Raw genomic sequence first — 27089 nt, forward strand, 5'->3', positions numbered from 1 at the left:
ACTCATGCAAAAGAATGAAGTTGGATCTTTACACTGTATATAGAATTTAGCTCAGAATTGATCAAAGTCCTAAATATAAGAGCTTTAACTATAAAACTCTTAGAGGAAAACATAGAGGGCCAATCTTAATGACCTCAAATTTTGCAAAGGACTCTTATATTTGACACCATACTCATGAACAAGAAAAGAAAAAAAAAAGAATAATTGGACTCCTCAAAATTTAAAATTTTGGTGCATCAAAGGGCACTACTATCCAAAGGAAAAGGCAACCCAAGACAAGGAATGGGAGAAAAATTTTGTAAGCCATATATATATGATAAGAAGTTACTATCCACAATATGTAAAGAACTCTTACAACTCAACAACAGAGAGACAACCATATAAAAATTGTCTAAGTACTTAAATAGACATTCTCTGAAGAGAATGTACAAATGAAAAGATAAGATTCTCAACATCACTAATCATTAGGAAAATGCTTATCAAAACTCATGAGACACTACTTCATACCCATTAGTATTGTTATTTTAAAAAACAAAAACAACAAATATAAATGAAACAAAATAACGACTGTTGGCGAGGATGTGGAGAAATTGACACCCTTGTGCACTGCATGTGGAAATGTAAAATGGTGTAGCCACCATGGAAAACAGTGCAGTGTTTTCTCAAAAAATTAAACATAGAATTAAAGTATGATTCAGTAATTTCACTTCTGGGCATATACCCAAAATAATTGAATGGAGGGACTCACATAAATGTTAGAAATAGTCACATACGTCCACAGCATTGTTCACAATCGCCAAAGGTGAAAGCAACCAAGTGTTCACCAGCAGATGGCCGGACGAAAAAGTGTGATAAGGACACGCAAGGGGGTATTACTGAGCCTTACAAAGGAAGACAGCTCTGACACATGCTGCAGTATGAACGAACCTTGGGGACATTGTGCTAAGTGAAATACACCAGTCACAGAAGGAAAAATGCTGTATGATCCCATTCACGCGCGGTGCCTGGAGTAGCCAAATTCATAGAGGCAGAAAGTAGAACGGTGGTTGCAGGGGATGAGGAGGAGTGGGGAGTTAATATTTAATAGGGATGGAATTTCAGTCTGGGAAGGTGAAAAAGTCCTGTAGACACATGGTGGTGATAATTTTACAACTTGATACTGAATACCACTGACCTATATTCTTTAAAATGGTTAAATTGGTGCATTTTTGTCATAGATACTTTACCACAATAAAAGTGATAATAAAGAAAGAACTAACTTCAATTCTACTCAAACTCTTCCAAAAGATGGAAGAGGAGAGAACAAGTGCCGACACAGTCTATTATGCCAGCATCGCTCTGATACCAAAGCCAGGCAGAGATACCACAAGAGGAAACCACAGATCACATTCCTTGTGAATGTATACCTGTAAAAGTCTTGAACTAGATACCAACAGACTAATTCCAACAACACAGTAAAAGGATTATACACCATGAACAAATGGGATTTTCCCCAGAAAGGTGAGGAAAGGATGGTTCAGCATCTGAACAACAACAACTGAAGACCAATCAGTGTGATGAGGGATAAAAGCGTGGAATAATCTCAATAGATTCAGAAACAGCATTTGACAAAATGTAACACCCTTTCATGATTAAAAAAAAAAAACTAGTAAACTCAGAGTAGAAGGGAACTGTCTTAACACAGTAAAGAGCTTTTATGAGAAACCTAACATCATACTCGATGAAATACTACAAGCTTTCTCTCAAATATTAGGGATAAGACAAAGATGCCCACTTTAATCACTTCTTTTCAACATTGTGATGGAAGTCCTACCCAGAGCAACTGGGCAAGAAAAAGAAATAAAAGGCATCCAAATTGGAAAAGAAGGGGTAAAAGTGTCTCTGTTTGCAGGTGACATTATTCTGTATACATAGCAAATCCCAAAGGACACATGAACAGACACAATAACTAGTAGATCTATTAAGTGAACTAAGCAAAGTTCCAGGGTATGAAATCAACACGCAAAAATCAGCTGTGTTTCTATACATCAGCAATGAAAACTCTGAAAAGAAAATTAAGAAAATAATTCAATTTCCAAAAGCATTCAAAATAGTAAATTACCTAGGAATAAACACCCGTAGAGGTGAAAGACGTGTACACGAGGAACTACAGAGCGTTGCTGAACGAGGGGATCGGGGAGCACTGCGGAGATGGCAGCAGTCCCCCAAGGTGATCTGCGTGTGAAACGCAAAAATCACCATCAAAATTCCAACGGCCTCTACTGCAGAAACGGAAAAGCCAGTCCTCACGTTCATGTGGACTCTCCAGGAGCCCCAAATAAGCAGCACAGCCTTGAAAAAGAAAGAGCTAGAGCCCTCACATTTCCCAACTTCAAAACTTACTCTAAAGCTACAGTAATCAAAACAATGGAGCTGGTAGATATCTTCCCAAAGAAGACACACGTGAAAAGATTCTCAACATCACTAATCTTCAGCGAAGTGCAGATTAAAGCCGCCGTCCACTACCACGGGACACCGTTAGAATGGCTGTCATCAAAAAGACCAGAGAAACCAAGTACTGGCAGAAATGGAGAGAAAAGGGAACCCTTGTTCACTGTTGGTGGGAATGTAAATTGGTGCAGCCCCTGTGGAAAACACTGTGCAGGTTCCTCCAGGAGTTAAAAAATACAACCACCATATGACCCAGCAATTCCACCTCTGGGTATACATCCAAAAGAAATGAAAACAGGACATTGAAAGAGTATCTGTGCTCCCATATGCATTGCAGCATTATTCACAATAGCAAAGATACGGAAACAGCCTACATGTCCATCACCAGGTGAAGGAAGAAAGATGTGACACACTCACACGCACTGGAATCTTACTCAGCCATGAGGCAGAAGGAAATCCTACAATCTGTGAGACATGGATGGACCTTGAGGGCATTATGCCAAGTGAAACAAGCCAGACGGAGAAAGACAGATACTGCGTAGTGCTGCTTACATGTGGAATCTTTTTTAAAAAGTCAAAATCTTAGAAACAGAGTAGAAAAGTTGTCGCCAGAGTCTAGGAGTGAGAAAATAGGGAGAAGTTGGTAAAAGAGTACAGAGTTCCAGCTGCATCAACAAAGTCTGAGTCTAATGTAAAAGCTGGTGAATATAGCTGGTAACACTGTGTCGTGTAATTGAGACTTACTGTGAGGGCAGACCTGAAGTGTTCCATCACAGAAAGATAAGCGTGTGAGGTGGCGGGTGTTTGGTTAACTGGGTGGATGTACACTTCAAGTGTCCTACACGTTTATTTGCCAGTTTGCCTCAGTAAAGCGGGGGGTGACAGCAGTGTGGGGCGGGGTAAGTGTGGGCTGGTGGGATAGGACTGAGCAAGCCCGAGCGTCTCAGGCCAGTTGATTTCTGATGAGGATGCCAGCACCACTCAACGTGGAAAGAACGGTTTGTCTAGCGAATGGTGAGGAGCTAACTGGGCCTCCAAATGCAGAAAAACAAGGCTGGACCCTTACCTCATTCCATGTGAAAAAAATTAACTCAAACTCGGTCAAAGACCTAAATGTGAGAACTAAAACTGTAAAACTTTTAGAAGGAAAGAGGGGCCATCTTCATCGCCTCAGATTTGGCAAAGGATTCTTAGATTTGACTCTGAAATCATGAGCAAGAAAAGAAGACATAGAAAAATTGGACGACTCAAAATTTAAAGCTTTTAGTGTGTTAAAGGACATTATAAAAAATGAAAACGCAATATAAGGAATGAGAGAAAATACTTTTATAAGGGCTTAATACGCAAAATATATAAAGAATTCCTACAACTCAGTAACAGAAACACAGCCAAGTCTGTAAAAAATGGACGGAGGATCAGAATAGTCATTTTTCCAAAGAAGATAAACAACTGGCCAAGAAGCACAGGAAAACATTCATGTTCTGTGTTTATTAAGGAAGTGCAGATAAAAACCACACTGAGGTACCATTTCGCACTCACTAGGATGGCTAGAATAATGTGTGTTTTTTTTTTAAACGGAAAGTACCAGGTGTTGTTGAGGACATGGGAAAATAGGAACTTTGGTACATTGCAGATGGAAATGTAAAAATCAACAGCTCCTGTGGAAACAGGTTTTCCTCAAACAACTAAGCACAGAACTACCATATGACCCAGAATTCCCACTCCTAGGTATGCACCCAAGAGGAATGAAATGATATGTCCGCAGAGAAGTCTGCACGTGAATATTTACAGCAGTGTTGACCGTAACAGCCAAAAGGTGGAGACAACCCAAATGGATGGTCTGTCAATGGAAGAACATGTAAACAGACTGGGGTACAGGCCTGCAAAGAAGTATTACTCAGCCACAAAAAGGAATGAAGTTCTGACGTGCTGCAGTGTGGATGAACTTCAGAAACACCACACTAAGTGAAAGCAGCCAGAAGCAAAGGGCGTATATTGCGTGATTCCTTTTATGTGCAGTATCCAAAACAGGCGAATCCATAGATGCAGAGAGGAGACTGTTGGTTTCCAGGGAAGGGCAGGGTGGAGGAACGGGCGGTGACTGAGCGGCTCAAGGTGTTCTCCTGGGTGATGAGAAGTTCTGCAACTAGGGGAGGGGCAGTAGTGCCCCGTCATGACTGCACTGAGTGCCCGGGTGGCTCTCGCCAGAATGGGTGGTTGTTTGCTAAGTGCATTTCAACTCAATCTAAGAAAACAAAGCAAACAGCAGGGTTATACTGTGGAGCCCAGGGAACTATATTCAATATCTTGTAGTAACCTGTGGTGAAAAAGAATATGAAAACGAATATGTGTATATTCATGTATGACCGAAGTATTGTGCTGTACACCAGAAACTGACACAACATTATAAACTGACTATACTTCAATTAAAAAATTAAAAAAATTAAGAAAATTAAGCCAAAAAGCCCACCAAAAAAATAAACAAAAAACAAGAACAAGAAACCTGCACTGTTAACTCCAGAGTCACTGCTTTCCCTGAAGGCTATCTGGGAAGGGAAGCAGGCGGGGACCACGGTGGGGAGGACACCCTGGGTACAGGACAGATAGTGGGCGAGGGGCATGGAGGGCCTGGCCTGGGCGTGGCAGTGGAAGCAGAGGGTACAAGCCCTCAGGGGGCTGAGTTCTGGGTGGGGGTTGGCTTGTGGGACCGAGAACCAGGGACGGTGCTGCTGGTGGTAATGGCCGTGTCAGGAGGCCTGGGGTCCTCTGGGAGGCTGTGGGGGAGCAGGTCTGGCAGGCTTTGGCTGAGTCGGTGGCCCCCGTGGCCCCAGCTCGGGGCGGGGAGGGGCCGGCTGCAGTCTCTCTGCGTCAGCTCCTCCCCGTCCTGTCCTGCAGATGTTGAACCTCTTTGTGGCCGTCATCATGGACAACTTCGAGTACCTTACGCGGGACTCCTCCATCCTGGGGCCGCACCACCTGGACGAGTTCATCCGCGTCTGGGCTGAGTACGACCCGGCTGCCCGGTGAGTGCCCCGCGCACCGGGGCCCCACACGGGGCTGGGCTTCCCGCCTGCTCCGGGGGCCGCTCGCTCTCAGCCTCCCTGTGCGTTTGTCTGCGCCCTGGGCTGAGAACGCCTCTTCTGGGGCTGCAGTCCCGCCCTGCAGAGGTGGCTGGGGGTCGTGGAAGGTTGGCAGGGGTCTGTGAGACTGGAGCTCCTACTGAGCAGGACCCCCTGTCTTCTCACAAGGCCCGTTGCACACCGGGTTGTGGGGGGGAGGGGGGCGCCGAAACGCAGAAGAGCCTTTTCTCAGGGTCTCACTGTTCTTGTGAGTCTGAGGCCTCCGTGGGCAGAAATAATGTGGGGCGGTGGGACGTTCTCCTCGATGGGCTCAGGGCTCTCCCTTGCTGCTGTCTCCCTTGGGGATAAGAGCTACGCGCACCTCTGTGTCACCAGCCCAGGGCGCAAATAGAGGGTTCTCGGTGAACGTTTCTTAAAATCAGATGAGCTGCCAGGGAGGGTCTGGTGTGTTTGGTGGGAAAGGGTTCCCGCGTTGCTGGTGCGTAAGTGAAGGCTGATTCTCTTCCAGACAGGCCGGAGTGTCCTGCAGGGAGTAATTTGGGGTCAGGAGGTTGTCAAGGCCCTGTTCCTTGGGACAGCACAGCAGGGTGGATCCGCCAGTTGCCCGTTTGTCTGTTCAGGCATCACTCATGCACTCCCTCTCTCACTCATTCCTTCACTCTCTCGAGCTGTTGCTTGGGCAGTTACTGAGGGCTTTGTACAGCAAAACTGAGGACACTGAGGGTGTGAACTGTGCACCATGGGGGGGTGCGCCTGGCAAGGCCCGCCCTGCAGGGGGACGAGAAGACTGTGACTGGGGTGCAGCCTCTCCCACCTCGGCTCCCCTGAGGCTCCCTGGCCTGCCCGCGGCCCCTTGCACGGCTCTGCGTTTGGTCACCCCTTGCGTGGTGGAGGCCTGGAGGGGACAGTCAGGGTCCTGACAGGGAGGACCCTGCTGCCCGCGGAGCACCTGGGGCTCAGCACGGAGGATGCTCTGGAGCTTTCTGAGCCCCGAGACCCCAGGGCCCGGGAGTTCGGCTGGGCTCCCATACCCGCTTCTTCTCCAGCCTCCCTGGAGCCCCCACCCCGTCACAGTGAGGGTCCAGAAGGCGCCGTGTGAGGCCCTTCCCAGTCTGGGCGGCACCAGAAACCCTGGTGCATTTCCAGGCCCAGAGCATCTCTGAGTGTTTTCCAGTGTAGTGGAAAGCACACGGCTCTCACACAGCGCAGAACAGACATGGCTGTCGCCTGTGTTTCAAGTTGCACGTGACTGTTTTCGTGGCCTTGGAGGGTCCGATCGTTCTCCTGATGCATCAGCATGTCTGCCTGCACCACGTGCTGGAGTCCACAGGCTCAGCGGTATTCCTGGGTTCTCTGGCCAGGATGGCCCCACCGGGTCGGAGGGGGGAATTGGCCGCACCTGTTGCCTGGGCCTCATCAGGCAAAGGGCAGGAGGGACTCCAGGCTGATGCAAGATTGAGGCTCGTTCCAGGAGGGTCCACCTAACTGTGGTCCAAAGAGGTGCTGCTGTTTCTGGGCATGCTTTTCCTAGAGATTTGTGTTGCAGGAAGACAGACATTGCATAGACTGTGACTCAGACTCTAGAAGGCCAGTGCAGGCCTGCAGGAGGGGGTGGCATCCCCCAGACCTTTGTGAACTGTAGACCCAGGACTCCCCCGTCAGCTACAGGTGGAGCAGAATTAAGGCAACGAGAAGCAGACCTGGGCCAGACTGCAGCTTTGTGACTGTGTACGGGGTGGGGGTGGGGGGCTCAGACTCTTCCCCAAGCCCAGACTTCTGGAACTGGGGCCTCCGGAAGGCATGGACACTCAAGGATGTGATAGGAAAGTGCTCATGGAAGAGTAGACGGCAAAGGACAGGCCTCACCCCAGAGCTGCCGCCCACAAGAGCTGCAGGCTGGAAGCGGGCTTGTGGCTCCCACGTGTGCCAGGCAGTGGGAGGCCTGGCAGGGGCCCTGAACACACTGAGTCTGGACCCCACGTCCGGGCAGGACAGAGCGTGCTCTGAGAGGCAGAGACGTCACCACCTTTATTTTCCAGGGACCATTCTGCCCCCTCCTCACCCCTGGGGAGACGAAACAATAACAAACTTTATGAAATATCTTGAGCTTTCTTGTGTATGTGTGTTTTCACCTATGTAGCTATGTGAGCATGAGCACAAGAGTGTGCATGTATGTTCTGTGTGTGCACGGGTGTGTGTACAGCCACGTGGACGTGAGTGTGTCTGTGTGCAAGCAGGTATGTGCGTGTGTGTATGCGAGTGCACTGCATCTTTGCATTTTGCACCTGTGTGCACGTGTGCACGGGCGTGTGTGTGCACGTGTGTGTGTGGAGTCAGGGAGCAGTTGTATCCTGGCACCCCTCCCCCCTTTCGCTGTTGCTGCAGCTCTTTATGATGAAGTGTAGAGACTCAGAAGAAATGCCATCACCCCTGCCGTGAGCGACCTGCCTGCTCCTCCTTGCGCTCATCCATCTCTCCCTGAGCCCCGCCACGAACTGGGGCCCGGGGTGAGCAGAGGAGCCCTAGTGTGAGGCAGGGCGGGTCTGTGGAGGGGAAGGCCATCTGGCTGGTGAGTCAGAGGAGGTGGCAGTGGAGCCAGCCCCGGGGGGCAGGGCGGTGCAGCTCCAGAGAAGAGGTGGGGGCCGTGGGGAAGGGGCCTGGCTGGCTGGCTGGAGGGGGGAGTACATCGCAAAGGGGCTGGAAGGATGAGTACATCGCAAAGGGGCTGGAAGGATGGCTGGGAGGGGTTGAGAAGTGCCTTTAGCAACTCGCTTTGACTTTGTTGTATGGACAGCAGGAACGGTTTTGGAATCAGCGTGACAGTGTTAAGCCCCGAGTTTGCCTCTGGCGGCATCTGAGGGTTTGACGGCAGGAGGGAGGAGACGGAAATGGGGGTTGCTGCTGGGTCTGGGGCTGCACCAGGCCTCCAGCCTCTCTTCTGGTCCCTGGGGCCAACAGGGCTGGCAGGCACCTGGGGGGAGGCCACGGGGGAGTCCTCTTTGTGCCTCTTCTCCGGAAGTAAATGCAGCACAGCTTGAAGCTGATTAGACTGAGGGGCCATGGTGCAGGAAAGGAGGTGTCAGTGTCGGCCAGGGCGCCCACTCTGGGAAAGGGCGGTCCTTAGCTGGACCAGCAGATTCCAGGGAGGAAAGCCAGGTGTATGTGTTGGGGGGAATCTCAGCCAAGGAGGCCCTGGGGGCGCAGGTTCTCGGGGAGCGAGGGAGGGGCTGCCAGAGAGGGGCGGGAGGTGTGGGGCAGGCAGACCAGTGGCTGTGGTGTGTGCAGAGTGGGGGCCCCGACAGGCCAGCGCTTTTTTTGTGCTGAGTGTCTCCTGCCTGCATTGGGTTCCAGAAATCGGCTTGGGGTCGCCACACCTCCTGGGGCCTTGGAGCCCCAGGCCCGGCAGGGGCTGCCTGTCTCCCTCCCCTGCTGCCCCGGCTGAGCGGGAGTGCCGGCCCTTCCTGCCTCGGCTGCCATAACCTGTGACGTTTCCTTTCCGGCTGCCAGATTCATTATAAGGATACATAAAGTGTGCGGCGTTGTGTTGCTCCACCCGTGGGCTTGGGGAAGAACCGCCCTCGTAGGGTGGCCTACAAGGGTTGCTGTTTCAGAACCTCCCTCCAACATACTTCCTCTTCCCTGCCCGAAATGCAGGCATAGCACACACTCCCTGCCTGACTTGGAAATGACAGCACCTCGCCTCTGCCTCCTGCTGCCCTGCCCCACGCCCCCTGCACTCCGGCCTTCTGGATGCTTTCTAACTCCCAACCCCTCCAGCTGGCTGGGGACAGGCAGCCTTGTGAGACACTGCACACAGAGCTCCCTGGCTGGGCCGTGAGGACGAGGGCCAGCTGCTGGGCAGATGTGAGGGGCCAGGTCCCACCTGTGCCGAGAGAGCACCTAACTCACCCGGATTTGCCTCTGGTTTCTTGAGGGTGGACTGACGGTCAGATAGGCCAGAGGTCCAGGGCCCTGGAGGAGGGGGATCTGGGCGCAAGTAAAGCAGGAGCAGCTGTACTTCTGCGTCAGGGGAGCCCAGCAACCCAGGGGGTTCTCGTTCCTGGGGCAGGAGAGGGCAGAGCCCCAGAGACGGGCCCTCCTGTTTCACCTCTGGATTGATCCGCTCTGCTGAGCCCATGAGCCCTGGGAGGAGGGCCAGGCCCTGGGGTGGATGCATCTGCCAGGAAAAGGCTGTCCCCTCTCTCCTGGGTGCCCTGAACCCAAGCAGTGCCTGAGACAGGTGTCCCAGGGGTCGGGGTGAGGCTTCAGGCCTCGGGAAGACGAAGTCATCACCCTGGACGCCGCCCTAAACCTGGAGCCTTATCCCATATGTTCTAGTGTGGTGAGACAGCTCTTTCTGATCTGGCATTGCCTGTGGTTTGTATCTGAAAGTGTAAAATCAGAGTTGACACCCCAAAGTCACCCCGATGCAGCCCCATCATGCCCTCCATGTTCTTTGGTTCAGACGCCACCCTGTCTGCTACCACCTGGGCCGGAGCGCCGAGGTGAGGCTGGGGGCACGGACGGGACTGAGTCAAGCAGAGAAATCCCTCGTTTGACTTGTTCTGACTTTTGGCATTTAATCCGACGCTGGTTAACTGGGTCTGTTTTCTTGTCTGCTTCCTCCCACTGCCCCGCTGCACCCCTCCCATGGACCCCTCTCTGCCTCTGTCCTCTGGGCCGGGCCTTCAGTGGGCGCATCAGTTACAATGACATGTTTGAGATGCTGAAACACATGTCCCCGCCCCTGGGGCTGGGGAAGAAATGCCCTGCTCGAGTTGCATACAAGGTAGACCCCAACCCCACACCCCGCTGGCTGGCTGTGCTGGGGCTGGACTCCTGTCTCCTCTGGGGCTTGTCCGTCTGTCTGTCTGCTGCTCTGCTGTCTCACTGTGTCTTTGTTTTCTCTGCCCTGACCAGCTCCACTTCCTTCCCAAACAGAGGGAGACAGACACCGTCAAGTGTCTCTGCACCGGCCCCTTGTCCCCCAGGGAGGCTCAGGAAGATGGAGCTAGAGGCCACCACCTGCCTTTTCTCCTTCCCTTCTCTTCCCTAGAAATGAGGGAATGACCAGCTATTTTTTGACCGAGGCTGTCTTTGTTCTGGGCTCAGGACAACACTCAGCGCCTCTGTCTCCTAAGCCCCTGACATGGGTGGAGTTGTGCAGCCCTCAGGGTCTGACCAGGGGAACAGAGGCCTGCGAGGCTCTGCAAGGTGCGCCTGAGGACCACCCCACCCCTACCCCAAGCTCTGCACATGCGGAATCTCCCCGGCCTGGCTGCTGTCTCCTGGGAGGAAACATTGTCTCCAGGGCTTTGCAGCCATGGAGGGAAGGAGGCACTGCGGCCTTAAAGGTGCCAGGGGTTGGCGTACTGCTGTCACTCTGGGGCCTCAGGGGCCCTTCAGGGTGAGGATAGCCCCTCCCCCTGAGCTGCAGGAGCTGAGGACACTGAGGACACCTCCAGCCTCCCTCCTGGGCGGACAAGAAGGCCATGAGGCCCAGCCCCAAGCCCATTCCCTCCTGCCCCTGTGTCTTGAGTCACCCCCCTTGGCGAGGAGGCCCCTTCCATCCTCCAGCACTCCCGCCGCCCCTCGTGCTCCCGGGACTCAGTCAGCATGCTGGAGCCCGCCTGCTGTCCCCTCTCTCTGAGCAGGCTCCCCCCAGGTCTCTCGTCCCACGGGTTCTCTGTCCCAGTGCCCTGTTGCTGGGCCTGCGTCCGTCACCTGGCTCAGCACAGCCTCTGGCTTCTGAGCGGCTCCTCCAGGCCACGTGCAGACACCTCTGGTGTCTCCCTCAGCCCTCCCTTGCCCGGCACACGTGTCGAGCCTGCCTGGAGGCCCTGCATGCAAGGCTATAGCTTTGTCCCCAGGAAGGAGAGCTCTGTCCATGCTGACACCCAGGGCCAGGGTGGGCAGCCAGGGCTGTGACAGGGTGGCCTTTGGAGTCCTTCCCAGCTGTGCTGGCAGCTCCAAGGCTCTGTGCATGAAGAGACCAGGTGAGGCCCCGGGGTGGGCAGTAGTGGAGAAGCTTGGTGAGCTGGGGTGGGGCGGGGGGAGTCCAGGAGAGGCAAAGAGTGCTGTGGCTGGAGGGTCCAGGCCCAGGACAGAGATGCCTGTCTGTTTGCCCTGGCCTTGGCCCTCTGCTGCTCCCGAAGATCCCTGGCCCTCCGAGGCTGGGCAGGCGAATGGAGGCTCTGGTAAAGGTGCCCTGGGCAGAGCTCTTCTCACTTGGAAGTCATCTGCTTGCTGCTCCTTTGTGCTGGCCCCTGACTCCCCAGCTCCCCTGGAGAGGAATCCCTCAGTTCCTCCCACCCATCCGTGTTGGTCTATGGGACACTGTGCTCTAGGAAGCTGTTTTTCCTGGTGTGTGTCCCACAGGTGACCACAGGTCCTAGGACCATGATTGGACGTGCCACATGGGGCTTTGCCAACATTTGGGGGAGAGTCTGGGCCTGTGTCTTTAGCCACCTGCCCTTCATCAGGCTAAAGATTGGACTTGGGGCCAGGATGCCAGGGACCGGCCTGGGGATGAATGCTGGCAAAGCTCCCACCCCCCCCCCCCGACCTCTCTTGGGTCCGGGCACCTGTAGGGACCACTCCTGGGAGGCCATGCCCAGCCTCAGCAGCCTGGAGCACCGTGTACCTGTGGCGGGGGGACCCTGGTGGCCTGGCCCTGACTGGCCCCCTCGTCCCCAGCGCCTGGTTCGTATGAACATGCCCATCTCCAATGAGGACATGACCGTCCACTTCACGTCCACGTTGATGGCCCTGATCCGGACAGCGCTGGAGATCAAGCTGGCTCCAGGTGAGCAAGGCAGCCGTGAGGGGAGGGCAGGAAGCCAGGGCCGCGTGACTGCCCTCGAGGGCTGCCCCAGGCATGTGTGCGGGACAGGGGAGGGGCCGGTCTGGACGGGTTGGAGGACAGCTGCCCACGCCGGCCCTGCAGACACTGACCTTCTCCGCTGAAACCATCCTGCACGTTAGCACCATAACGATCCCATTTTCAAGTAAGGAAACTGAGGTGCAGTGAGATTAGATGACTGTCCAGGTTACCACGGGGCCTTGGCGCTGGAACACAGCCTGGCCCAGCTTGACCTGACCCAGCGCCCCGCACGGGGTGGAGAGTCTGTGTGCGTGCTCCCCCTTCCCCATAGTGAGCTCGCCGACAGGACTGCACGGCCTGAGCCAAATCAAGGAGGAAATGAACCTGCAGCATGTCCGCCCCTCCCTCCCCCTCGTGTGATGACTGCTTCCCCTGCGCAGGGAACAGGAGGGTCACCAGAGGGGACCTGCACTCCCACTGCCCACGCCACCTTTCTCCCTGCGTCTGTGCCCGTGAGCTTGCCGTCTCCTGTGTAGTGGTCGAGGCACGGCTCGTTGCCCCTCCGCCTGCACGCTCCGTCCTGCGTTCCTCATCTACCCAGGAGTGTCGTGCCAGAAATCCTGTATCTGTTCCTTGCCCCGTCGGTGTTCTCTCCCTGCTGGATTATTTCTGCCCATCCACCAACACGCTCTTACTTCTGCCTTCAAGGAGTTCTTCTCTCCCTCTCTGTCGACGTCCCTGCTTTTCTTCTCTCCTTCGTGGCAGCGGGGGAAGCGGGTCTGCACCGTCCTCTGAGTCCTCCGTTCCTGGCCTGCGGTCCAGCCTTCATGCCGCAGAGCTTCGCTGGAACTGCTCTTGCTAAGCTCCCTGGCGGCCTCCAGATTCTCAGCCCTTACCTTGTGGACTGTCTGTAGTCTTCTCTCAGCTGTCACTCCCTTCTGTTTGAAACCTCTTTGTGTCTCTCTCTGGTTTCTCTGAGGGGCACTGTGTGCCTCAGACACACAGTCTCACCTTTTCCATGGCTTTAAATGTGAATTCTAATTCCGTATTTTTAGTCCAGGCCTCCTCCCAAACCCAGGACTTATGCACGTGGACTTACACATGATACAACTTGTCTACTTGTACAGGTTCTTCACTGTCTCTACTTGGAGGCTCAGTAAGCTCCCAGAGTTCACGTGCCCAAACTTGAGCTCCAGATTCTCCCAGTCTCCCGTCTGAATCAGTGGACACTCTGCTCTTAGAGTTGCTCAAACCAAAGCCTCTGGAGTCCTTTTTATTTACTCCCTTTTTTTGTACCCCGGTTCTGATCTATATCTGAACAGTTACCGTGCCTTCGACTCCATCCACTTTCAGAATGCACCCAGAATGCCATCACTTGTCCACCCTTTCGCACGGCCACCTCCTGGTCCGAGTCGCTGTCTGTTAGTTCTTGACTGCGTTGTGGAGTGGCCTTGTAGCTGGTCTGCTTCTGCTCTTCCCTCTTGCAGTCTGCCTTCAACACGACAGCCAGAACGATCATGTTAGAAGTCATACTGGTAAAATGAATAAACCTCTAGTTAGACTAATCACGCAAAAAGAGAGAAGAGAAAGACTAACCACTACGAGGAACGAAAGCACGAACGTCACTACACACCCTGCTGACGTTAGACGGATAACAAGGGACCTCTGTGAACAACTTTATATCAGTAACTTCAACAACTTAAATGAAATGGAGAAATTCCTTGATGCAAGCTATCAAGCTCATTCAAGAACAGATAACTTGAAAAAAAAATAGAGACAGATAACCTGAGTAATACTGTATTTATTAAATAAATTAAATTCATATTTAAAAATCTTCCAACAAAGAAAATCAGAGGCCCAGTTGGCTTTATTGATGAAGTCTCCCAAACACTGAAGGAGGAAATAATTCTGTACAAGCTTCTCCAGACAACAGAAAAAGAGGATCTTCCCCAATTTATTTTACAAGGCCAACATTACTCTGATACCAAATCTAGACAAAGACATTACAATAAAAAAATTTACAGACCAGCATTCCTCATGAATGTTCAACACAATTTAGCAAAGTGAACGTGATGAATAAAGTAGGGTGTATCCCTGGAACACAAAATGCAAGACGGGTTCAAGTTGAAAAATCAATCAATATAACAATATATTGAAAAAGAAAACATATGATCCTCTCAATAGATCCAGAAAAAGCTTTGACAAAATTCAGTATCCCTTTATGATTAAAAAAAAAAAACCTCTACGTAAACTGGAAATTAAAGCATACCTCCTCAGTGTGACCAAGGGTGTCTGTGACAAGCCTCCAGCTCATGATGTGCTTCACAAAGGAAGCCCGGCTCCTTTACCCCTAAGGTCAGCAGCAAGGCAAGGGTGTCTGCTGTCACCACTTTTGTTTAATACCATGCTTGAAGTTCTAGCTGTTGTAACAAGTCAAGAAAAGAAAAGGTGTACCAATCAGAAAGGAAGAAATAAAACTGCCTCTATTCACAATTGACACGATTATCAATGCAGAAAATCCCAAAGAGTCTAATAAAAAGTCAACAAAACTGAGGCATCTGCAAGCCAAGGAACACCAAGGATGGCTGGGAACCGGAGACAAGAAAGGATCTTCGTTAGAGCCTTTGGAGGGCTCACAGCCTTGTTGACAACTTGATTTTGAGCTTCTGGCCTCCAAAACCGAGACAATAAATTCCTGTTTTTAAAGCCATTAAAAAAAGTTATAAAAACTGGTATGTGAGTATAGCAAGGTCAATATAAAAAGCACATGTATTTCTGTAGATTAACAATGAAAACTGAGGAAGTTCCATTAAAGTTACACAGAAAACATCAGCTGTTTCTGTATTGCTGGATAACTCTAAAAGTATATATGCTAGGTTATATGCTGCAAATTTCACAGTATCGACTAAAGGGATCTTCTTTGATAGATAAATCAAGCGCTATATCATGTTCATGCATTCAAGACTCTGCATTGTCAGTTCTTTTCATGCTGATCAATGGAATCAATGTTATCCCAATCAGAATCCCCACAGGCTTTTTGGGTTGAAATTTACAAATTGATTCTAAAATGTACATCAAGAAATCAAACAATCTTGAGTAACAAAAACAATTTTGAAAAAAGAATAAAGTTGGAAGACTCACCCTCCCTGAGTCAAAGACTTTCTATAAAGCTGCATCGATCGAGCTGTGTGGTGGTGGTGACCAACTAGAGACACAAGTCAGTGGGACACAGGAGAGACCCCAGATGTAGATGCACACTTATATACAGTCAGTTGATTTTCAATGAAATTACAAGACAATTAAGAAAAGATAATCTTTTCAACAAATGGTGCCAGAAAAATTTAGACAACTGTATGCCAAAAAAGAGTTGACATTTACAGCCCTAGTCTGCCTGGGCTGCTAGCAAAATACTGGGAGTGAGCGGCCTAAACACAGAGATTTATCTCCCACAGTCTGGAGGCTGGATGGCCAAGATCCCGATGCCAGGCAGGGAAGTTTCATCCTGGGGCCTGTTCTCCTGGCCTGCAGGCGGCCACCTTCTCACTGTCCTTCCATGTGACCTTTTCTCTGAGTGCACGTGGAGTAGGCAAGATCCCTGGCGTTTCTTGTTACAGGACACCAATCCTACGGGCCAGGACGCCACCCGTATGACCTCATTTCATCTTAATTAATTCCTTCTAGGCCTGATCTCCAAATACGGTCACGTTGTGGGTTAAGTCTTCAGCGTATGAATGGAGAGGGCACACGGTTCAGGCCGCAGCACATACCTTTCACCTTCCACAAAAATTAACTCCAAATGGGTTATACACATAAATATAAAATGTAGAATGATAGAACGTCTTGCAGAAAACGCAGGTGAAAATTCTTGGCAATTTTGAGTCAGGCAGATTTTTCAAGACACAAAATGCATGAGCCAGAAAAGAAAAACCTGATACGTCGAACTTTATCAAAATGAAAAACGTTTGCTCTTCAAAAGACGTATAAGAAAATGAAAAGGCAAACCAAAGAGCTGGGGGAAATATTTGCAAAAAGATGTATCTGACACAGGATTGGTTTCCAGAACACGTGTGTATAAAGGTCAGTCACAACTCAGTAGAAAGTAAGCAGCCCAGTAAAAGTGGGCGAAAGGCACGAGCAGACATGGCACCAGAGAAGGCGCCCAGAAGGCGCACAGACGCGGAGAGATACCCAGCATCATCAGTCACTAGAGAAGTCCGACATGCAGGCACAGCGGCGCTACACCGCATGCCTGCTGTGACGGCTAAAGCACTTGCAGAAGTGGCAGCATTGGGTGCTGGTGAGAACGCAGAGAACTGGAAGGCTGAAGTGCTCCTGCTGCGAATACAGAGTGGGGCAGCCGCTTTGGGAAACAGCCTGACAGTTCCTGACTGTGAGGCCCAGCCTTCCCGCTCCTGAGGGCAGTGACGTGAAAATACGCAAGCACGCGGAAACCTGGAAGCTGACGCTGCGGCCGTGTTCGTGACCACCCCGGCCTCTGAACAGCTCAGGTGTCCGTCAGGTGGATGGACCCACAAACTGTGAGTCAGACCCAGCACTAAAAACGGACAGACCGCTGGTACACGGCGCATGTGGGTCTCAGATGCACCGGGCCAATGAAAGAAGCCAGCACGCCAGGTGGTGCTGTTTTTGTGACTTCTGAGGAGGCAAAGCAGCTGAGACAGAAAGTACTCAGCGAGGCGGAGCCCGGGTGCAGTTGCGGTCGTGGGTCCGCAGCGGCGCACGTGGGGCAGCGGGAAAGGCGAATTGTATTGTGTGTAAGTTACACTTAATAAACGGGATTAAAGCAGCCGGACCGGAGTCCTTCACTCCTCGGCTCCACCGCTCTGCCTGCTCCCCCAGGCCTTCCTGGCCCCCTGGTCCCCTTCTGCCCTCAGGGCACCACGCGCCCTTTCCTGACCGTCCAGTCCAAAATCATAGCCCTCTGGCCTTTTGCTTTTTCCAGCATACTGGACTTTTAAGTCATGGCTACTTCCCTGTTGATTAAAATCACGTAACTTCACAAGGGCGGTTTCTTGTGATTTTGCTCCATCACCTAGGACAGCCCGTGGCGTCTGGCACACCTAGCACCTTTCTGGGCTGAGCACTGCGGCCCCTCCCACCTGTGCCTCTGGCCTCCCACACCTCTTAGGCAGATTCTGACCAGCCTCTATGTAGCTCTTCTCCGCACGTTCTGGCCCAGCCCAGCCCTGCCTGCTCCCGGGGGCTGTGGGTGGCTGTCACGTCTTTCCTCCTTTCCCCACCCCTCCTGCCCCAGCTGGCACGAAGCAGCACCAGTGTGACGCAGAGTTGAGGAAGGAGATTTCTTCTGTGTGGGCCAATCTGCCCCAGAAGACCCTGGATTTACTGGTGCCTCCCCATAAACGTAAGTCGGGTGAGGACCTCTCCCTGCCCACCCCCTTGTGTGTCCCACCCAGAGGCAGAGCAGGGCATCCTGGGCAAGGACCAGGGCTCAGTCGCCTTGGAGAGGTGGGCTCACCTCCTCGGGTCCCCAAGGCAGGGCCCTGGTGCTGTGGGAGGAGATGGTCTGGGCTGTTTCTGTTGAGCAGACTCAACACCCCTCCTCTGCCCCCAGGGTGGGCAGTTCCCTTCAGAAAACCCAGAGGAGGGGTAGGGAGATGCCTGCAGAGAGGGTGAGGTGCCTGAGATGAAACTGAGCCGCAGCCTGTGGGGTGGAGCCGGCAGGGCCTCAGGAAGAGGCGTGGGGCTCCAGGTGGGCCAAGCCCCGCACTCCTGCCGAGCAGTGTGGTCCTGGAGCCCCCGGGGGGCGTTGGCTGCTCGCCCCAGTCCACCCCACGTGCCCCCTGTCTCTTGTGTTCCCTCCCCTGCCTGCCGGCTCTCCAGCTGACGAGATGACAGTGGGGAAGGTGTACGCAGCTCTGATGATATTCGACTTCTACAAACAGAACAAAACCACCCGGGACCAGATTCACCAAGCTCCAGGAGGCCTGGCCCAGGTACTGGGTTCCAGGAGTCCCAGAAAGTAACTTCCTTCAGGTGTTTGACAGCAGGGGGAGCCCACACCCTTCTTGGAGGAGGTGCAGCGGGAAAAGGAAGCCAAGAGGTGCCTCTCTGGCTCCGAAGTCAGAAACCTCACACCGCCCTTCTGCTCCCGCTGCTGGTTGGGCTCCCTCACAGGTGATGCCTTCACCGCACTGACGCCTTCAGGGAGCGTGGGTAGACTCCTCGTCTGGGAGGTTGTCTGATGTCCAGAGTTTACAGGACACACCCCTGCCCTCCATTCCTTTGTCTGTGCACACACACACACCCCACCCCCGGCCCTGGAACCTCCTCAGAATCCTCGCAGCCTCTACCAGTTGATTCAGGTGATCATGAGATGAAATCTCTTTGCCATTTGTAATCATAGCCAGCCCCCAGATGTCGTAGGGAGGAACACCAAGGCCCCAAGAAGTGAGATGACTTTCCTGAAGTCACTTGCAGGCCAGCTTGGGAATGGGCTCCTGCCCGGCTGAGACGCAGGGGTGGGACGGGTGCAGGGTGGCCAGCAGCCTCTTCCCGTCCAGTACGGTGTGGTCAGGGCTGGTGGCTGAGCACCACGCTTCCCGGCCCCAGAGACCCTCCTCCTCCCTGTGTCCCTTCTGCAGATGGGCCCTGTGTCCCTGTTCCACCCTCTGAAGGCCACGCTGGAGCAGACACAGCCAGCCGTGCTCCGTGGAGCCCGTGTTTTCCTGCGGCAGAAGAGCTCGGCCTCCCTCAGCAACGGTGGGGCGGTGTGAGTATCGGGTGCTGTGAGGGCAGCGGGGAAAGGCAGGGCCCCTGGTTCTCCCACCGCTGCTCTCACTCCTGCTGCCACTGCGTGCCCCTCCCAGGGGCACCACCGGGCTCCCCGTGGGCAGCGCTCCAGCACAGGGAGCCCTTAGGCCCGCGGCCATGCACCTCCACCCATGTGCTTCATGGGGGTCTGGCTGGTCCAGTCTGCTGCCGGAGCAGTTGCCGTGGTGGACCTGAAATTGATCCTGGTACGTTAGACAGGCGCTCTGACAGCACTGAGGTCCCCTGATTCAGTCTGTCCTTGCTCAGCTGTCACCTCCCTCCGTGGTGCCTCTTTCTCTCTCTCAGGTGAGAGTCTCTCCTCTGACTCCTTTGATGCCTGCAGGCCATTAAGCAGGTATTTGCCTCCTCCTCAGGCCCTCGCCCCTTCTGGTTCTGTCTTCCTTTAAGACTCTTCCCTCTCACATCTCCATTCTGGTATTGATTTCTGAGGCAACAGTATTTCGTAAACAAATCAGTAAGGCCCTTCCATAGCACGTAACTCCTGCAACAGTAATTCTCAGTGACAACCCAAACCAAGTGATATGACCAGGCTGAGCTGCGCTGGAGGGCAGGATGCTGTCCGCCACCCGCCAGGCCAGGCAGCCCTCGTCTGCTGGCGTCCCCCTGGTTGTGCACAAAGCTGGATGCATGCTCTGTCTCACCCAGAAAGGGCTGAGGGTGGGCCAACCTCCATCCTGGGGAGCAAGCATGGTTAGGACCCCCGGCTTCTTCCTCTCCTGTCCTCTCATCTTCCTCTCATGTTTTGGACGTTCTTTTTGAAGCCTGGTTTTGGGTCATGGCCTGCCAATTGGGTAGCTTTTGCTGCCGTACTTAGAGAGCCAGCCTGGCCGTGCTTCAGGCCTGGGCCTTGGCCAACTCCTCTGGGGCCAGTGGGCCCAGGACAGCTTATGTTCACCTCCTGTGCCTTGGAAGCTGGAGACGAAGGCCAGGGTACAGGCATTCAGGCCTTCCCTTGTGCCCCTCCTAGGCTGGAGCTCATGGGATGGGCATGACACTGCAGGGTGTGTCCGGAGGTGGAGACCCTGCAGAACACTGGGAAAACCTGGCTGAACTGTGGACGCTCCCTTGTGAAAACCGCACCCTAAAGAGTGCATGCAGACCCCGGGGACTGGCCTCCCAGGGGCTGGGAGGCCTCTTGTTCCCACTCTGCTTTCTCCATGGGGGTTCGGATCCCACTGGTGTGTTTAAAGTTAAACAGTGGACTCTGAGTGTGCGTGTGTGTTGGAGGGGAGAGGGTGGTGAGCGGTCGTTTTAGATTGACCTGACCTTTTAGTTCAGGAAAATGAATGTCACTTATTTCCGTGGTTATAACTTCTACACAAATCAGTTTCCACCCCTTTCAGTCGCACATGAGAGAGGGCCCCCTGGTCATCTGGGGCCAGGCAGAGGGGAACTTACTGAGCCGTCTGAGGGTGGCGTCAGTGCCCACCTGGCCTCGGCACGGCGTGAGCTCATGGGTGACCAGGCCTTGGAGCCAGCTCTGTCCTGGCCATGCCCCCTCCCAGGGTTTCTGAGGCTGCGGCAGCTCCAGACAGCACACTGCACGGGAGACGCTTTCCAGCTTGGGAAGGTGAAGGACGTTCTTCTCAGAAACCCAGCGATGGCTGGTCTGGTCATCAGTGTGGCCAGCTGAGGCCGCCAGGCTCCACCTCTGGGCTCAGAGTGGGACGGTTGCCACCCAGCTTGGTGTCTGAGAGCGTGTGCAATGCCTCTTTGAATGCGAGAATGAGCAGAAACCCAGGCAAATGCTGGGCAGTTTTGATGTCACTTGGAAGACGTGATAAGTAAGAGACACTGGCGGGGAGAGTGCAGGTGGGTGCGTTGTGTGTGCCGGGAAGGCCTCTGAAAGTGGCCTCACGGATAGGTGACACTTGCTCCTAGACCTAAAAGGCAGAAAGTCTCCATGGCTGGGGGTGGGGGAAGTCAGAGGGCCGTGGGCTGTCAGGGCTGGCTCTGCACAAGTGCAGCAGGGTGCCTGACACGTGTGTGGGCACAGCCTCGTCCTTGCCACGAGTGACTCCTGCTCCCACTGTGCCCATGAGCCCCTGTCTAGGGCCAGATGTCCCAGACCAGGGTCCTTTTCTCTGCCTGTCCATTGGTATACCTCTGCTTGGGAGTGGCCACACACAAGGGGCCTCACCCCTCTGGGCTCTTTCTAGCCCAGAACAAGGCAGAGGGTGGTGGTGGAGGTTCCTGGCAGGTTGGAGCCAGGTTCTGTGGCCCATGGACTTCCAGGCCAAGAGGACAATCCTCTCTCTGCCACAGACAAACCCAAGAGAGTGGCATCAAGGAGTCTATTTCGTGGGGCACCCAGAGGACCCAGGAGGTGCCCTGCGAGGTGAGGACACCTCTGGAGCGAGGCCACTCTACGGAGATCCCGGTGGTGCAGACAGGAAAGCCGGTGAGGGCTCCCAGGGCTGGGGGGCCGAGTTGGGGGTTGGGTGAGAGTGAGCTGGTGAGGGTGAGAGTATGATGGGGGCTGAGACGGGGATGGGAGAAGGAAGAGTGGGGTAGGGTGGGTGTGACTGGGGGCCTGCTGTTCCCCCAGGCTGTGGATGTCCAGATGCAGAGCATGGCCCTGAGAGGTCCTGACGAGGAGCCCCAACCCGGGCTGGAGAGCCAGGGCCGAGCAGCCTCCATGCCCCGCCTGGCAGCAGAGACTCAGGTGGGTGGTCTGGAGGGGTGGGGTCATGGGAGGGGGACTGGGAGTGAGGAGCCTGGCATGGGGGAGCTTGTGTCCCACAGGGGGCTTTGCTGGGGTGGAGCCTCCCTGACTGTCTGGGGACACCATCAGCCCAGTTGGGAACCCTCAGAACGCAATGCTGGTCCCGAGAGATGCGGCCAGGCAGCCAGGAGCCTCCACCGCCCACCTGTGTGCAGCCTCCTGCCTGGGCACCGGGGCCTCCACTCATTGCGCCGTGCCCCTGACACAGCCTTTCCCTCCCTCTGGGACGCAGCCTCACTCCTCGTCTGCCCTTCCCCCCGCCCCCCACCCCGAGCTCTGGGATATCCTGACCATGATCCCGTTCTTTCTCTGGATTCTGGAGGCAGTGCCCCTCCCAGCCTCTGTTCCTGCTGGGCCTCCTTTGGGGACCGGGTCGGAAGCTCCCGGGCAGGGGCTGAGCGTCCCTCTTCCACTTCCTCATGCCCCTCCCGTTGTCGCTGCCCGCCCTCCCCACCCTGTGCCCTCGTGGCCTGGCCGCCCCCTCCAGCGGCCACGTTGGTGCCTCTTCTCCTTCCTGTGAGCGTGACCCCGGGAGGTGGCTGTGGGTGAGCTCGGCTGGAAGGACCTGTTTCGGCAGGTCCTGATCTCAGCCCTGGGAGCAGCCTCACGGGCCTGCATGGACAGACGGGCTGGCAGAGCCAGGCCCACAGCCTCCCTCTTCCTGGCATCCCTGCGGAGGCCAGCAGGCTGCCTGGGCCCCGCCCGGCCTGGAGAGACAGGCACATAAACAGCATCTTGTGCAGAAGGCTTCCTTGGGTGGGGAGGGGCTTTCCAGAGAGGGAGGGCCAGGAGGCCCCTGAACCTCAGCCCCCGTGGGCCTTCCCAGGGACCCTGCTGGACCTGCAGGCCAGGCCCTCCTTGGCGCAGGCCCAGGGACAGGCACAGCCTGCGCTGTCTGGGGAGATGCCCCCCCAACTTCGGCGCCTGAGTCCCACGCGCGTTCCTCCCTTCCTCCCGTGGGACTTGTCTCACTGTCTGCCGGCCTCCCTGGGCCTCCCGCAGACCCCACCCTCAGGCTGTGCGCCCACCCGTGTCCCCACCTACAGCCTGCCCCAGACGCCAGCCCCATGAAGCGCTCCATCTCCACTCTGGCGCCCCAGCGCCCCCACGTGGCTCATCTCTGCAACGCCGCCCTGGACCGCGCTCCGGTCGGCCAGGCCGCCCCCCACCACCACCACCGCTGCCATCGCCGCAGGGACAGGAAGCAGAAGTCCCTGGAGAAGGGGCCCAGCCTGTCCGCCGACACGGATGGCGGTGTGTATGAGGGGGGCCCCGCACGTCACAGTGGCTTGAGTGGGGGATCCAGGAGCCCTTGGGGGGACCTGCTTCCTTTCTGTACCTCACGACCCCACTACCAGCCTGAGTCTGGAGACCTGGCAGGACCACCCCCCCCCTCCCCCAGCTCCTCCCTGGGACCCCTTGCTGGCCAGGGGGGACCCAGTCTGGGGTGGGGGGGGTTCTGTCTCCCAGCCTGGCTTGGGTGTGCTGATTCTCTTCTCCTCCCGCCAGCACCCAGCAGCACTGCGGGGCCGGGGCCGCCCCCAGGAGAGGGGCCTGCAAGCTGTCGGCGGGAGCGCAGGCAGGAGCGGGGCCGGTCCCAGGAGCGGAGGCAGCCCTCCTCCTCCTCCTCTGAGAAGCAGCGCTTCTACTCCTGCGACCGCTTTGGGGGCCGTGAGCCCCCACAGCCCAAGCCCTCCCTCAGTAGCCACCCTACATCGCCAGCGGCCGGGCAGGAGCCAGGACCCTCGAGACAGGTGCGCCGGGTTGGCAAGGGCTGCCCCTCACGACCTTTGCCCCTACGCCCTGCAACCCCAGGCCGGAGCTCCCTTCCTGTCCTGGTTCCTAGGTCTGAGCCTGCATTCCTCCTCTCCTGGCCCTGTTCCATCCCGTCCAGAGGGCCCCAGACCCTCCCGCTGTCCAGTGGCATCTTTACTTTCCTTCCCAGCTGTGGTTGACTGGGCTGTGGTCTCCTCTCCCTTGGCTGCGTGCTTGTCCCTTCCCGCCACCCACCTTCTCCAGACCACCATCCTGGGCCCAGCCAGCACCGCCTGCCACCCGTCTCCTGGGGCCACCCGGGGCCCATCCCCTCCTGTCCCTTCTCCGCGACTCTCACCTGCCCGCCTGACCCTCCTTGACTTTGCTTTGCCCTGCTCTGTTCCGTAGGGTGGTGGTTCGGTGAACGGGAGCCCCCTGCTGTCAACATCTGGTGCTAGCACCCCTGGCCGAGGTGGGCGGAGGCAGCTCCCCCAGACCCCGCTGACCCCCCGACCCAGCATCACATATAAGACGGCCAACTCGTCGCCCGTCCACTTTGCCGGGGCTCAGACCAGCCTCCCTGCCTTCTCCCCCGGCCGGCTTAGCCGCGGCCTTTCGGAACACAACGCTCTGCTCCAGAGAGACCCCCTCAGCCAGCCCCTGGCCCCCAGCTCTCGGATCGGCTCCGACCCCTACCTGGGGCAGCGTCTGGACAGCGAGGCTGCCGCCCGCACCCAGCTGGAGGACACGCTCACCTTTGAGGAGGCTGTGGCCACCAACTCAGGCCGTTCCTCCCGGACTTCCTACGTGTCCTCCCTGACCTCCCAGTCCCACCCCCTCCGCCGTGTGCCCAACGGCTTCCACTGCACTCTGGGCCTCAGCTCGGGTGGCCGGGCGCGGCACAGCTACCACCACCCCAGCCAAGACCACTGGTGCTAGCCGCACCTCGGCCGCCACTGCAGGCACCTGCCCGGCGGGCGCGTCCCAGGCGATGAGTTTTATCATCCGTGCTGGGCTCCGGGGGCACCGGCGGCTCTGAGCTGTGGGCAGCGGCCCCTGGGAGCAGGGCCTCGCGCCGTCTCCCTCCTTCACACCAGATGGATCGCTGAAGCCCCTTTGGAGGGGGCGTGGCTCTCTCTGGCCCTCACTTGGGCCTCCCTGGGTCTCAGCACAGGCCGGACAGAGGACGCGTCTGTGTGCTGAGTGGGCAGGGACAGGACCAGGATCCCGTGCGTGCTGGGAACCTTTCCCAGGAGGCCTGAGGCCTGTCGGGACCATCCTTTATCTAGACGTGCGGTACGAGGAGCAGGCGAGACTCAGGGCAAAGTTGGTGGTAAACAGGGCAGGTCTCGCCTGCGTCTTCAAACCCCTGTGCCTCCGCACCTGAAATGGCCAAGGGGCACTAGAAACACTCAGATACTCTGTTCCCCCCCGACACCGTCACCCTGACAGGGACCAAATCTGGAAACCGTTCTTGCTGTTGATTTAGGTTTTTTTAATCACAATACCCTTCACTCTTTTTTGTCGATTCTATATACTTGGTCAAAACCACCACCACCACCACAACAAAACCCCAGAATAACGGGGAAGGGAGTGTTAACTGTAAAAAGTCAAACCTCCAGGGGGAGCTCAGCTTTTCAGGGCGTGTGTCTGTGGCTTACTGAGGAGAGGCTGTGTGTCCAGTCCGGGCGGCCCACCAGACCACCCCTGGATCCCACTGCTCTCGACCAAGTGCCTGACTTCCAAGCCCCTAGCGTGGGCTCCTGGGGACGCGACGGGAGGCCTGTGTGAACCGCGAGCGGGTTTTGTGGAAACTGTTCCAAACAGCAACTGAGTAGAGAGCTGAGGTGGTGGGGAGCACCCAGAAAGCGTCCAGCAGGCGGCTGTAGCTGGAAATGAAGCAGCTGCTGCCTGGTTCTCCTCGCACGAGTAGCCGCCACAAGGCAGTGTGGACGTGGCTGATTCTCAGGGATGGGGCACTGGCAGGCAGGGCGTCCTTGCTGGAGTCCTGCAAGTGTCTTCTTGCAGAAGGCCTGGTGGGTGAGGTGGGGGCAGGACAGGGTGGACAGGGTCGGAGCAGAAGAGGGCAGCGTCGGGAGCCGCGCCTGCAAAGAGGCCGGAGCTCAGAGGAGGTGGAGGGTGAGGGAGCAGCTACTGTGCTGAGGTCGGGTGTCGGAGCCCACGCCTGCCGGGCACAGGAAGTGGAGAAGCAGGCGGCAGAGCCAAGTCCACCTCTGTGGCCCCTCTCGAAAGGGGAAGACCACAGTTGAGACGTTGTCATGAAACACTAGAGACTCTGTTTTGTGAACTAAGGGAGTGTTTGGATGAGCAGATTCTGGTGTGTCTCCATGTTGTGGAAGTGAAATGGTCCCTTTGCTGGATCATCTGAGCCTCCCATTGGCTTTTACCCCACGGTTCTCCTTAAAGAAACTTGGTGTGTGAGGTGTGTGCGTGTCTGTGTGTCCCAGTGAGTGGATGCCGTGAACCCGTAGGGCTATGCAACAAAGACACACATTTATTAGAAATAAAACACACAAGACGCCACCTGTTCTAGGGTTTCAGCATGATTGTGATCAAACCGTTTTATAGAATTTCCTTACTAGCAGGCACAACACTCTGAAACTTTAAGATACCAGAGTATTTTACTCCAATAGGATGTAATTAAAATCGGAACCTCGGACTGTGCATGTTCTCATTGGGCCCTGTTTCAAAACGGAAGGGTGTGAACTTTAAATGCTGGTGTTTTGTGTCTGGTCCCCCAGCCCGTTTTATTTTGAATGTATTCATTCTGTGCAGAACCACAGCTGCTTCCCCGGGCCACGCTGGGTGGAGAATCCATTTTTCTAGACCCGCACAGCCTTGCTGGCTTGTCTGGCTTCTTCTAGACACTGGAATTGGAGACAATTACGAAGAGGGGGAGGAGGTACTGTGTCTTGTGTTCCCGACTCTGCGTTTTGTTTCTGTGCTGTCTCTTCTCAACTATCACGTTTCCCCTGGAACCTCATAGTGAGTTGCCAAATTTGAAATGCATCAACCAGTTGTCTGCATCTGGAACCAGTCAAGCAGTGGCTGTAGTTTGAACAAGTTACGTGTGCATGTAAAATATATACATATATACATATATTCCAGTATGTGCATGAAGTGTATATCTTCGTACTTTTTGATACAATGTATTCATTTGTTAATTTTTAATTATATTTGATATAAATCAAAGGTTTGTTGCAAAACTTTATATTTAAGAACAGTGTTAAAAAAAAAAAAAAAAGAGAAGTCCCAACCATGCAACACAACTGGGACTTGCTTTAAAAAAAAATTTCTGTGATTGACTAGTTTGCTGCCTGAGTAATATTTATCAGCCAAACTTTGGATTCTGCTGTTGTTTCTACAATGACATTTTGTATGAAGCAAAGTCCTTGGATTAAAATAAAACTTAGCAAAAAATCAAAAACAAAACCCTGCCACA

The 27089-nt window shown here is 54.8% G+C and overlaps 1 protein-coding gene across 2 annotated transcripts in view; it reads left to right on the forward strand.

The window, feature by feature from the left end:
* The window catches only part of CACNA1B (calcium voltage-gated channel subunit alpha1 B), a 171072-nt gene extending 144017 nt beyond the window's left edge, over positions 1-27055 (forward strand). Inside the window, exons 37-47 of one of the 2 annotated variants that reach the window (XM_072960634.1) lie at positions 5326-5453; positions 10203-10299; positions 12207-12315; positions 17609-17716; positions 18196-18308; positions 18957-19084; positions 21412-21547; positions 21695-21811; positions 22918-23125; positions 23381-23625; positions 24035-27055. In XM_072960634.1, coding sequence (XP_072816735.1) covers positions 5326-5453; positions 10203-10299; positions 12207-12315; positions 17609-17716; positions 18196-18308; positions 18957-19084; positions 21412-21547; positions 21695-21811; positions 22918-23125; positions 23381-23625; positions 24035-24565 — 1920 coding nt within the window. In that variant the 3' untranslated portion in view covers positions 24566-27055. The remainder of the gene's footprint in view (positions 1-5325; positions 5454-10202; positions 10300-12206; positions 12316-17608; positions 17717-18195; positions 18309-18956; positions 19085-21411; positions 21548-21694; positions 21812-22917; positions 23126-23380; positions 23626-24034) is intronic. The other variant, XM_072960635.1, reaches the window with a different exon arrangement.
* Positions 27056-27089: the final 34 nt, after the last annotated feature.

Source organism: Vicugna pacos, chromosome 4 (genome assembly GCF_048564905.1).
Source record: "Vicugna pacos chromosome 4, VicPac4, whole genome shotgun sequence".
Taxonomy (NCBI): domain Eukaryota; kingdom Metazoa; phylum Chordata; class Mammalia; order Artiodactyla; family Camelidae; genus Vicugna; species Vicugna pacos.